This window comes from Choristoneura fumiferana, chromosome 2 (assembly GCF_025370935.1).
Source record: "Choristoneura fumiferana chromosome 2, NRCan_CFum_1, whole genome shotgun sequence".
Lineage (NCBI taxonomy): Eukaryota > Metazoa > Arthropoda > Insecta > Lepidoptera > Tortricidae > Choristoneura > Choristoneura fumiferana.
The window spans coordinates 8,621,545-8,634,829 of NC_133473.1; the positions used below are offsets into that span (position 1 = coordinate 8,621,545).

The 13,285-nt window shown below is 38.9% G+C and overlaps 1 protein-coding gene across 7 annotated transcripts in view; it reads right to left on the reverse strand.

Moving 5' to 3' along the window:
* Window positions 1-13,285, reverse strand: part of LOC141442418 (uncharacterized) — a 38,538-nt gene that overhangs the window by 7,199 nt on the left and 18,054 nt on the right. For 4 of the 7 annotated variants that reach the window (XM_074107422.1, XM_074107406.1, XM_074107398.1 and 1 more), the window contains 9 exons: window positions 8,506-8,615; window positions 7,852-8,035; window positions 7,148-7,296; window positions 6,052-6,173; window positions 5,822-5,981; window positions 3,334-3,516; window positions 2,510-2,625; window positions 2,050-2,158; window positions 365-515 (listed from right to left, as the gene is read on the reverse strand). In XM_074107422.1, coding sequence (XP_073963523.1) covers window positions 365-515; window positions 2,050-2,158; window positions 2,510-2,625; window positions 3,334-3,516; window positions 5,822-5,981; window positions 6,052-6,173; window positions 7,148-7,296; window positions 7,852-8,035; window positions 8,506-8,615 — 1,284 coding nt within the window. The remainder of the gene's footprint in view (window positions 1-364; window positions 516-2,049; window positions 2,159-2,509; window positions 2,626-3,333; window positions 3,517-5,821; window positions 5,982-6,051; window positions 6,174-7,147; window positions 7,297-7,851; window positions 8,036-8,505; window positions 8,616-13,285) is intronic. The other 3 variants (XM_074107413.1, XM_074107438.1, XM_074107447.1) reach the window with 3 other exon arrangements.

Below are 13,285 nucleotides of genomic sequence, written 5' to 3' on the forward strand. Positions count from 1 at the left end.
TACAAACGAAACTTTGATAAGTTTTTCACTGTAGGTTAGGGTTAGTCTACTTTTGCACGCGCAGGCTCAGTGCAAATTGTAAAATTTACACAAATTATTGAGAGGGCTAGGTCATTTCATTAGCTAATTAGAAAAGTTGAAAACCCCGTCACTGTCAATCCAAAGTTCAATATCTCGTAAACGACAAAACTGATATTCATAAAACTTTGCTAAGAACCATCTCGATTAAACTAGCATTCGATAAAAAAATACATCAAAATCTGTTCAACCGTTTGGATGCTATGATGCCACAGACAACACAGACGCGTCAAACTTAAACACTCCCCTTTTTAAGTCGGGGGTTGAAAGTCTAAAAGCGACGAACCTTTAGACGGTAGATATTCGGCGCACCTCTGGCGCTCCAAGTCCACCAGTTTGGAGGACCGCTCGCGCAGGGCATGAAGTTGTTCCTCTAATTCCTTAACCCGGGCCTCCAACTCGTGTACGCGAACCGTTGCTGCTTTCTTATGTTTCTCCTGTTAACAGCATAGAATTTTAATCTCAAATTCAATAAAAACGTTCACCCGTTTGTTCAATAGATACCGATTCGTCTATTTATCAGTGACCAAGACTTCAGATGGTCTATGAAGCAAAATTATGTCCAATAAGTACATTGACCATTTGGTGAAGGTACTAATCATAAAATGCACAGTTAGTGTTATATTACTAGGATAAAATCTTGGCACCCGTAAAAGTAACAAATTTGGAGTTGAAATAAAAAATACAAAAAACCTCCAAAAAAACAATTATAAAATCTTGGTATAATGCTATTAGGAACCCTGCCTGATCTTTCACTTCTTGGTGACTTGCGTCGTTGGACATTTCTGTACAGATATTTCGATACTTACTGAGCGCTCCCTTTTATCAGGTTCTATCGAACTTTAAGATTCCTCGTAAAATGTAATGCTGACTTAAATGTGTAATTAAAATATTGATATAGAGAAAGCTGCCGCTTGAAATGGCTGCTTGTTGGAAAACCGGCCAAGAACGTGTCGGACACGGCTGAAATAGAGGTCCGTAGCCATTACGAAAAAATTAAGTAATGTTTTTCTAAGGATTTCGTATTTTGTACGGAATATTCCAAGTTTAGGCATATTTTATACCTTAGGCTGCTATTTACTCTTAAACTACTAATGATTCTCAAGAAAACTTAACCGTTATAGTTTTCCTTGTAAGTTTGATATACATTTAAAAAAATCCAGCCCCCTGTTTAGATTTTAGAGGGGGGGGCTAGATTTTAATGAAAAGAAGACTAAATCTAAATAATTTTTTTCCAGCAAGTGCAAATTAGTCTTAGTTATGTATTTAACAAAGTGACTGAACAATAAAACTAACGAATAAAAGAAAAACAAACGTGACGTACGATGTACTAGTACCTACGTAAGTTTTAACGAGTCGCCCACAAAAGGAGTATTCAGTTAGTACATTAAAATTATAGTAAGACATCGCAGAAATGTATGAAATAAACAACAGATTTTAGGATACAGATAAATATCGCCCAGGATTTATTGGTCGCTCCGGTTAGAACATTTGGTAAGCTCGTGATACGGGTTGTCGTTTATCTGTGATCGATTTATTTCTTTGTTAATTTCCATCTGTTCTCGCCTTGTAGAAATTTAAAATATCTTATAAATATTTTAGAAAAATATTGTATTAAGAGGTAAAACTAGTAATTGCCTTACAGACCTGCGAAATGTTTCTTTACTCTTTTTCATAAAGACCAGCACTTACCGGGGCTTTTTTAAATAACGCCGATTAATGACGACGAATTGTCCTCTTTTATTTAAATTAAGTATCGTTTCACCTTCGGCCTATATACGTCCCACTGCTGGGTACAGGCCTGTCAAAATGAGAGGACTTGAGCTGCAGTTCTCACGAGGCCCAATGAGGACTGGGAGCTTCACACACACCATTAAAATGCTTCGCTGGCATATGCAGGTACTTTTAAATGCTTTTTCGTTATTTAGACATATTTGACGTCGCTGCAATCAATTTAAAACGGTATGGCACCTGTTCGGCTACCTTCGCCTGCAGTGACTCGAAGCGGGACTTCTGCTCCGCCTCTCGCGCCTCGGCCTCGCGTTGTGCTGCCTCCGCCTGGTCTCGTAACTCTTTCACCCTGGCAACAATAGATCATCATCATCTCTATCAGCTGGAACACGACTTGTCACCAGCAGCCTACGGCTGCCTGCAACTTTCACGATGTCTTCTGTCAACCTAGTGAGTTCAAAGGCCTGCCAACGCTTCGAGTTCATCCTTTATCTACTTTTAGGCCGTGTCGATATCTTTGCCCTTGACTGTACATACCTAGTAGATATGCCTTGTCAATGTACCTTCATTTGATAAGTGAGGCCATCAATAGACAACTAGTCAAGGAAATATTGACTGTAAAAAGCTTTTTTCTGCGGACAAATTTCTGCTGGCGGTCACTTGTAGGATATTTCTTTAATGCTTAAGTACTCGTACCTACCTCAACTCAAGCGCGTCACGCTGGCGAGCTAGCGCCTCAATAGTTACTTCGCCGGTTTTAGATACTTCCAACAGTTTCTTTGAGCGAGCATCGAAGCTTGTCTCTCGATGACGGTACTGGAAAAAAAATATCGTTGGCGTGAAACAGAGCCGGGTCGAGGGAAGAGCAAGTGGAATGGCCGCTATAGCCACCGGTTTGGAGGGGCGCCTATATCAAAATGACTAGGGGGGTGGACATCTTCGCTTTCCCTTGATCAAAGGCTAGGATCGGTGTTTGCATGAAAATCAATAATTGAAACTAAAAACACAGTGTTAAAATTTCACTGCTTACTAATTAGTAAACTAGACTTTACCCGCGGCTTCGCACGCATTAAACAATAGATCCGGCTGCTGGATTGAATTTCCATGGCAATTCCCAGAGAAATTACAGCGATTACAATTTTTAGTATTTTACTCCGATCCCGTGGAAATATCGAGATAAAAAGAAGCTATTCCAGACATCCAGCTCTATCAGCTGTCCAGCCGCTTTAGCGTGAAGGAGCAACAAACAAACATCCCGTGGAAATTCCCAAAAATTATACCGTGGTCTACATTGACGTTGCACTAAAACAACTGTGCCAAATTTCATGACTCTAAACCGATCATGACTCACAGGTCGATAAAGGTTGCTCTAGGCTGTATCTTAGATCATATTGAGGGTTGCGTTGTCAAACCCGATAATTCAGACTAAATGACTGTTCAAAAAAGAACACTCTACGAGTATGTTAAAAGATTAATTTCGAAGTTTTAACATATTATTAGATCGAGCTATGGGATTATGTTTACGAGTTGCTCGAGGTCTTTATGCTTGCGGCGCATATTCTCGAGGTCCCCGCGAGACTCCTTCAGCTGACGTTCGAGCGTGGCGATACGCGCGCGCGCAACTCGGAGCATGCTCTCCGCCGCAGACACAACCTCCTTTAGAGCCTCACGCGCCGCTCGCTCCTTTTGCAACTCGTCCAGAAGCTCCTGCGTCAGAGATAATGAAAATCAGTAAAATACACCACTGGGTATATTCGAGCGTTTCATCTGCCTCATTTTCGTGGTCACATTGTTTATGAATGGACAGTATAATTTGATAATATTTTCGATTATTTTTTGAACGTCCTGTACTTGTATACTACTTGTGTGGGTACTACTAGGTAATCTGGAAACTGTAACAGAATATTCTACCACAACACCAAAAAAATGTGCCCACGAAAATCACATGGAATAAACGCTCGAATAATGACCCCACATAGTCTCGAGTTCACTTGACCCACAAAGCTTCTTTTCGAAATTGGTATAAACAATATAGAAGCTAAACTAAAACTAAAGAGCCGGGTAAAATTTCTGCTTCTATGGCTCTCAAACTCATAGTTATTTATGCGATTAGGTAGCGAGCGGCACGCGGGCAGGCAACTATTTATTTTAGCCTTGCGAGAAAACTAAGCAAAGCAATACAAATAATGACCAACAAAATTACTCTTTTCACTTGGTAGCTTGCTAGCAAAGGTTTCCTTTGATTTCCTTAAGTTTGTCATGTGTAGTCCTTAGGCCGCCTTTACACCTGTGAGTCACGTAAGTCAGTTACGTAAGCGACTACGCTAAATTTTCAAGTGTAAACATTCTTTGTAAATGATTTACTGTAATTTCTTACTACTTACGTAAATTGGAAAATTACTAGTCTAAACGTATTCGAGTTTGATTATGGAAGCGTCTCACAGCTTATCGAACTAAATTGATAAGTTGAGAAGTTACAGATCAGCAGAGCCCTGAATTTTCGCGGCATTTTTGATCTGTCACAGGTGGTCACAGTGACTTCTAACTTATGGACTCTACCAATGAACACTTATTAGCATTGCAACAAACTTTGAATATAAAATTCAATTATTAAATTAGGAAATTGTTTACTATTCATTGTTTTTATTGCACAATGCATATTTATGTCTATCTCACATTTTCAATTGCTTAAAAGTTAATAGATATTCCCTATTAACTTTTAAGTAATTGAAAATGTGAGATAGACATAAATATGCAATGTTCTGCCGTCAAAATGCAGCACTAGCACAAACCGTAAACAGTTTTTTAATGTCTTAAATGTCTCTAGGGTGCTAAAATATCCTTTTTTTAATGTAGCTCTATCGTTACTATCGATGTAAATAATATCATTTTATTTTGTTACTAATATGTATGTCTTGATCCATCATAGTGACAAATTATAATAACTCATATTTTGGCGCAGAATTTTATGTACCAGAGCCAGCGTCACTCGTTTTATCAAGACGAATCCAATGACGTATCATTTATCAAAATCGGTTCAGCCATTGAGTAGTTACGAGAGGGCATAGAAATAGGCATACCTACATAGAACATTATCATGGCGGTTTGTGCTAGCCGCTTGAACTTGGCGCCGATATAAAGTCATTTTACTTACTGTGGTTACCTACTGGTGTAAATGGGCATGTAATAAGATATGCAAATTAAAAATCACAAAATTTACGAAAGCTTTATTTACTGTAAGCTTATTTTCAGTGTAAATACAGCCGTGAGTAACTTACATAAATATTACGGAAGTAACTCACAGGTGTAAAGGCGGCCTTTTGACGGACTATTACTGAAAAATGTAAGTGCCATATTATTGTTCTATTTAGAAACTTGAAATTTGGCATTGAAGTACCTCCAGCACACCAAAATAATAAAAAATCCGAATATCGTAACTTTTAGGGTTTCGTACCCAAAAGGGTAAAAACGGGACCCTATTACTAAGACTTCGCTGTCCGTCCGTCCGTCCGTCCGTCTGTCTGTCTATCCGTCTGTCGCCAGGCTCACAGATTATGTAGGTAGGTTTGTATTTCTGTTGCCACTATAACAACAAATACTACTAAAAACAGAATAAAAGGGGGGGGGGGTCCCATACAACAAACGTGATTTTTATGACGTTTTTGCTCGATATTAATAACGGCACCAGGTTAATAGATTATTTGGTCGTATATTCGCTATAAAACTAAGTCATTAAATTAAAATAAGTAATATAAATATTTAAGGAGGGCTACCATACAACAAATGTGTTTTTTTGCTAATGTCTAATCTTTTATAGATAAAGGTACGGAACCCTTCGTGCGCTAGTCCGACTCGCACTTTGCCGGTTTTTTATATCTGTTTATCTATGCCACTAGCAATCTCCGCAAAGGGGCTCTGCTAACACTGGATGAGCTAATAATTTGTACGGAGCCCTCGGTGTTCGAGTCCGACTCGCACTCATCCGATTTTTTTCTAATAAATGTTTTCGTACCGTCAGTTTGACACTATTATTATCTTCACTCTCCCCTTCCTTAATTTCTTCGCTTTCTCTCTTCGTTAAAATATCTTCTAATTTACTTTGGGCAACTGCATTTTCTCTTTGTAATCTTTCTATTTTCTTAATTAATGTTTCTCTATCAATCCAGGGTATTCTAAAATAAGTATTAGACAAATTAATACTTTGTATTTATTACAAAATATTAAAATAGAGACTTAACTTACTTGGCGACCTCTAAGCAATAGGTTACTTTTGCTTCCAAGTTTTTAGCTGTTCCGGCCACTAGTCTATGTAATTTTTCGGTTTCAACATCAAATTCAGTATTCTTGGACTTCCATTCTAGATTCTGAAACCCAGTTCAATCGGATACCTAGGTATAGGTGAAAAATTTAAGTAAATGACCTGTTGCATGAAGTAGTAACGTGTCCGTATAAACAAATTAACGTTCCAAATTCCAAAAATGACTTAAGCACCATATCAATTCTGTGCACTACTTACTACATACAACAGCTCATTTACTTAAGGTTTTCACCTATAGCGAAATTTCTAACAGATGACATCTAACATCTAGTAGCATGGTGTACGGTTGTGTTGCTCTGAAAATGAGCTCTGGTTGAGTTCGAAACGGGTCAGTGTAGTGTGGTGGTGGTGATAGATGGGTTTGTGTGATTTGTGTGTGTTCTTACTGTGTGGAGGTGGAGGAACTGCACGGACACGCATATTTTGCATGAACTTAGCTATCATAAGGTCGCGAGTGAGCAAAGAAATTCTTTTAGTTCATTATCAGTAAAATTGCGAGAAAACAGGGTTAAATTAAGTTCATGGTTCTCCATTAAAATAAGGCTAAATAGACAGAATCGCAACCATGCAATCAAGCACAAATTACGACTGAAATATTTCATAGCCGAGCCAAATTTCATGTCAATTTTTTTATGGCATCTCACCAATAGGAAAATTGTAAAATAATCCCCTCGATTATTCAATAGACGCCTCGTAAGTACATCAGTAAAATCATTATATCGTCACTACTTTTGAAAAAACTCGTACCTCAAAATCGATAATCTTTCTGAATGATTTTACGTTCATTATTTTAAGGGTTAATTATGGGTCGAGGTCAAAGATATGTTGACACTTTACTACCTTGTCGCTGAAATCTGAACTGAACTGAAAATCTGAAGTTTCATATAAAATTGGCACAAGGTTCACAGTGACAAAGTACTAAAGTGTAAAGATATTTTTAACCTCGACGGTACCCACGCCAGTACCTACTGACTCATAACTCTTACAGTACAGTGGTCGGTATACGTCAAAGAAACATACGGTGAGATACGTGGAGCGGTCAGTTCGATGTTTTCCACGTACTAGATTCAGCAGTTCCAGGCGCCTCGCCATAATTTCTGCGCCCATACTGAGAACTTCTTCTGGAATCGCCAGCAGTTGGGCACTCAGTTGTTGAAGTATCTGAGGACCTGTATGGAAGCGGCATTGGTCACTGCCACAGCGGAGCGTGCAAAAAATATCTGACTCATCTTACCGGCCCCAGAAATAGAGTCGTATCAGATACTTATGCACGCTTTACTATGTCAGATATTGGTAAACTACCCCAGTGACTACGTATACTACCCCGGTCAGTCAGTATAGTCCATGTCCCGAATAACATTGTAGGAACTTCAAGAGGTATGTAATACATCGGAGTTAAACTGTCATAATCAAAAGTGTGGTAAATACACCGACTAAGTAATTAATATTTATGTCTACATATCTATCTATGTATCTGGTGTAGCACTATCACCTCCTGAAACTCCTCTATCATTATTCCGTAACACGAGAAAAGGGGAAATTAAAGTCTCTTTAATTAACGTAATAAATAATGTGCTCTAACCTCCCTATCTCATAAAGAAATCAAGTCAAAAAATCCCAAAACTGCACGCCGCAAGTCTCTAGTCTCGTCTCCAGTCAGTCATGTTACTCATTTACAAGTATAGGTAATCCAAGCGGGGTGTCTCATAACATAAAAATCCTACCAAACACTCCAGTAACTTCAGACTGCGGGGGAGGCTTTTCATTCTCCCGCACGAGCAACAGAAGGTCGTGCGCAGCCCAGCCGGTCACCGACAACACCCGAACATCCCCGATGGAGTCCCCTGTCGTGGTTCCCGCCCGCCCTTCCAGCTCTCGCAAATGCGCGTACATCTCTAGATAAGCATTCTGGAAGCAAAGGTTACTTAGATATATATCAGCAGGTTACGTTAGATTTGGTGCTGAAACTACGTATCGCGGTATCATGTGCGGATCAAGGTTACATGGACAAGGTTTTAAGGTGTATAAATGTGCAACTTTCTGAAATAAAAACACGTTAAGTTGTTAATTTATATCTAAATGTAAATTACAAAATATTAAAATTTTGTAATATTTGGTACCGGCAGCGCGTGAAGTTGTGAGCTAATTTCAACCCTATTGTTCATTGAGGGCCTACGCTAGCTGACGGGGTTTGCACGGAGCGGGTGGACCCCTATTGAAAAACAGTATGAGCAGCGCTAACTGAGGGCCTACTCCGATACGAGCTTCGATTTTCGAGTTTCGTAGTAGCCCTGCTGAATCGCTTTAGTTTGTGCCAACCCTTTTTCGTGTGATACAAATATAACACGTACGATGCTAGAGTTAAAAAGATAAGTTACTTGTTGAGCGATTAATTGCTTGCGCATCTTCAGGAACTCCCTCCGCTTTGTAGCAATGCTGCGTAAAATCTTCGTTATGACGAATTGCGGTAACACCACGTCTTTCTCACCTAAAATAGTCAATTTAATACAAAGGGAGTCTTAAATCAAATCTTATAATATTTATATGGCATGGAGTCAATATTTTTGTTAGAAAGTTACAGTACGGGAGTCTAAGACGGGGTTTTGGGATTTATTCAAGCGTGTCACATGATCATAAGAAACCTGCTCACAATATGCCTGGTAGAAAATGTTTTTTTACATAAAGTTTCTAGTAGTTCAACCCTATACTGCTTATCTATTCAATTAAGGGGTTTGCTCCTGGTTAGCTCATGAGCAATGTCCCGTTAGATGGCGCTGTTATCAATAGTTCCTTTTTTCAGGTTTTTTTCGTAAATTATGAAGAATTATTTCACCAAAAACTAGTGGCGGGAGTATCTAAGCGTAACCGATTTTGACCCCACACTCGAAATGAAATATTCCGCCAAAGCCGCAAACGAGGTGCTTTACTTTGAACGTCGATTGCGGCCGTATACGGACACTAGGAGCTCACGCACACACTCAAATAGACAGCGCCAGCTAGCGAAAGTCTATTGCGACACTTAGCTACCCGATCGGGGTACTCCTTCGAGTAATATTCACATTTTTTTATCGAGTCACGAAATTTTGTACTAACTGTACTTTACTCGAAAATTTTACTACGACCTATAAAATCTATAAGTATTTTATTGATAATTAGAAGCAGGGTCTTGGATAACTGTTCGCATATTATAATACGAGCCAAACGCCTTTCAAGTGGTCATAATATGTGTACGATAAATTGAGAAATTACCGAGATTCTGACCACGGTTTCTTGTCTTGGTTGATGGTCTTGCTATTATTCAGGTTATATTTATAGTTACTTTTCGTAGTTACTACTCTTGCTAAAGTGGTCATGGTCGTCGGTTGAAAATCGGTAGCAAATCTACAGGACGAGTTTGTTGGGAAAATAGTGCGGTGGTTTGTCCTTACCTTCCACGCCGCAGAGCTGAAGTTTGGAATTCGTAGTTGGCAATAGAGAGCGCTGCCACCAGGGCTCTTAGTCATCTTGTACGACACGCACAGGAATGCACAGGCAATCAAGTTTATCAAGGGCATCCGTAAAGCCAAAGTCCCTTAAGACACTGTTACACATGCTCTTTAGTAGCAAGAAAGCATGCTACTATTGAGCAAATGCTAGCTAGTAGCATGTGTGAACAGGACATGCTACTATCGAGCATGCTTATTAGTGGCAAGCTCGAGACGGGGTGGAAGGGGGAAAGGTAATAAGCAAGTGTGAACGCGTTTGCTTCAGTCCAGTAACGAGCATGTGTAACAGTGCCTTTAGACATACCTAATATTTTATGAACAGTGCTTCGTGTAAGCTCTTTCTATCAAAAGAGGTAATAAAATCCATACAGAGTTTACTATCCTAATTATCATCATCATCATCACTCAATTTCTGTGGTAAGACTTTTGGTAGAGAATTAGTAATCATAAACTGCTAATATCAATTATTAATAAGTTGCTAACCATGAAAAGAGTTGACGAAGAGTTTATCTAGGCTTCTGCATCTGGATTTCTCAGTTCGTATATATAATTACTAGCTTAATCCCGCGGCTTCGCTCCCGTTGAAGAAAAAAATCTACTCTGTAGTGTAGGTATTCGAATTAAAAAAAAACTTCTTGCACCTCTGCGATCCTCAAGGAATACGTTTGCCAAATCTCATGCATTTTTAGGCCATGTTTTGCCTTTATAGGTATAAATAAATACTTACGAAATACTTACATAACAGCAAAAGTTCACCCACTCGCCGATAACTTGCGCCGATCAAATTGCAGTAAAAATTATCCCGTGCTAATTTTGTACCTACTTATCTCTATAAATTGATTTTGTTAGGATATCATAACCGATGATTTGGCACAATCAGCAGAAGACTACGAGCAGTTCCAAAATCATCTACACTCCCTTTGTTACCTTCGAGTCGAAAACAGTTGTCGATTCGTATCATATAACTACCTATTGTAAGTATTATCTGCTAGGATTTTTTTCCGATCCAGCAGGCTTGTAGTCGTGTGTACTGGATTATTGGCAGTGTTTCCTTTGGATGTTCGTGCGATGGAACTATTGCGTTTTTTTGCATTAGTTCCTTTACAAGACTTGAAGGAAAAACTGCGTTTATTTTTTTGCCTTTGTTCCTTTCGCAGTAGCATCTTCAGTTCTTGCAAAGGTACAAAGGCGGAAAAATAACGCAGTTCTTTCTTCAAGGTCTTGTGAATGAACTAGAACTACCGCAAATAATCCGTCGTACTTGCAGACTACGGGCACGTTCAGTTTAGCTGACACGTCATCATCGGAGACAGATGTTGCATCAAACCTAATTCGAAGCAGTCAAGCTCATAGGTAGCTGAACAGTTTGGAACTTTGTTACAGCAAGCTACAGTGCTAAAATGAGCATTTCTAAAAAAGTTTGTACATTTGATTTGCGACTCCGATTTGGGTAAAAATTTGCAGGTAGATAGTCTCCCGAAATGTCCCAATTAATTTGTATGGAAAGTTCCTTTTTTGTTACCGCAAATCCATAGTTTTGGTAACAAAAAGGAAAATTTCCATACAAACCAATTGGGACATTTTGAGAGACTATGTTATTACGACTCAATATCGTTCACTCTACAAACCTGCAAATTTTTATCACAAATAGGAGTCGCAAATCAAATGTACAAACTTTATTTGGAAATGCTCAAATAGTTTTACATGTCCTCAAATACTAAGAGTAAAAAGGGAATGTCTTTACTTTGCTACTTTTTGATCGCTCTTTGCCTGTAGTATCTACGGCTAACTAGTCTGGTTGACAGGGCAGTGGGTATAATTAATTTGTAATTTTCCCGCTGGTACAGTAAATTCATATCCCAATTATCATGCCAATTATTATGCATTATAAATCAAGTAACTATTTTGGAAACAATATATTTTTAGACACGAGTAATATTTACCTCGACGTTTCGGCAACATTACAGTGGCCGTGGTCACGGGTAGACTGAAGTGTGGGGTGACAAATAAAAATGACCAAGTGCGGGTAGTTCGAAGGACTCGCGCTGCTAGGCAGACTTGACACCCCACACTTCAGTCTACTCGTGACCACGGCCACTGTAATGTTGCCGAAACGTCGAGGTAAATATTACTCGTGTGCGTTAGCGTGATAAGTCCTGTGCGTGGTATTTTGATTAATTCCAGTTTATTTTAATTATTTTGTTGCTCTTTCCTCTCATCTGTCTGTGCACGCGAGCAGGCTGCAATTACCAGACCCATCACTGCCGTTCCGCCTGTGACAGTTGCAGTTCTACCATACAATCTTTTCTTTGGGGTAAGTAAAATGCAGTACGTCGCATTAGACAGCGTTTGAGAATAATTATCAGGATCAGGGGGTCAGGTCTGCTAGTGAACAACGTCGGCATTAGATTCAGCTAATACTTTGAGAACAAAAAAAAGGTATAAACTTTGTGATAAAAGTTAAATATGCCCGCTGTCCAGTCAATCAACAAGCCAACCGTACCACTAGCAATTAAATTTTTTTGAGCTTGACTGTTAGTCAGCATCTAGAACCTACAGTATTTAATTTTGCCCTAGGTTTCTCTGCTATCAACCGTGCGGCACAGTTAGATCTATGTGATACGTTCCTACATAATATAATAACATGCAGTACACGCCCTCCTCCACCTCCCTCCTCCTACATGAAATAATATATATATCACACAATACTAATAATAGTTATATAGTAGGTATTTGTGACAGCTAGTCGAGCTTGTGTGACATATACTATACATACATAATAAAATATTGTTTTACATCGAAGAGAAAGAGAGCGGGCGTGTATGTAAACTTATTGTATAGATATTTCACATGGACGTAGTTGTGGGGCACGGTTCGTAGCGCAGAAGTAAAGTAAAATATATTGTTGTCAATTTATATGAGGTTCCGCAAATTAACAAGTTCTCTGTCCCGAAGCAATGTGCAGCGTTCTTTTGACACGTCGCCATAGTAATGATAAGGTAATAAATATCCCCGTAGCAATTTTCATTGTTTATCTAAATGTGGTTCAAGAATAAAAATAATTATTAATAATGTATGTAATAAGTTTATTATTTTTTCGAAAGAACAACTCCATTATTTACATCACTGGTCATATGGTACACAGTGCCTCATGGACGTACCATAAAGCCACGCATCAAGGGTCAAGGAACTGGTAACACCGAAACCACTCAATTATTCAAGTATTTTATTTGTTCATCTCTATCCACTCAAGACAAGATAGATATACAATCGAACCAATCAAAAATATCACATATTATTACACGTCTTCTAGTCAGAATAAAAGTATGTGAAATATATTTTTGAAGCATTATATTATACTAACCTCGTTGTTTCGGGGGGTCAATAGTTTGAGCGGCCCATTTAAGTGAACGGCATAATGTCATCGTCTACTAAAAAGTACATTATATGATATTGGAAAATTGGAATGGTAGGTGTCCGTTATCTCACTCCATATCTCGGTAATGCTGTATGCGGCATCCTAATTAACGCATAGCCACTCCATGTGAATTACTGTCCGGATTGGCAACTGTAGAGGCCTGTCTGCTAGCACATCTTATAGTGTATTAGGAGATAGACCTCCAAAGTTCTGCTCATCTTCATCTATATTAGAATATGTTGGCTGTGGTCCCAT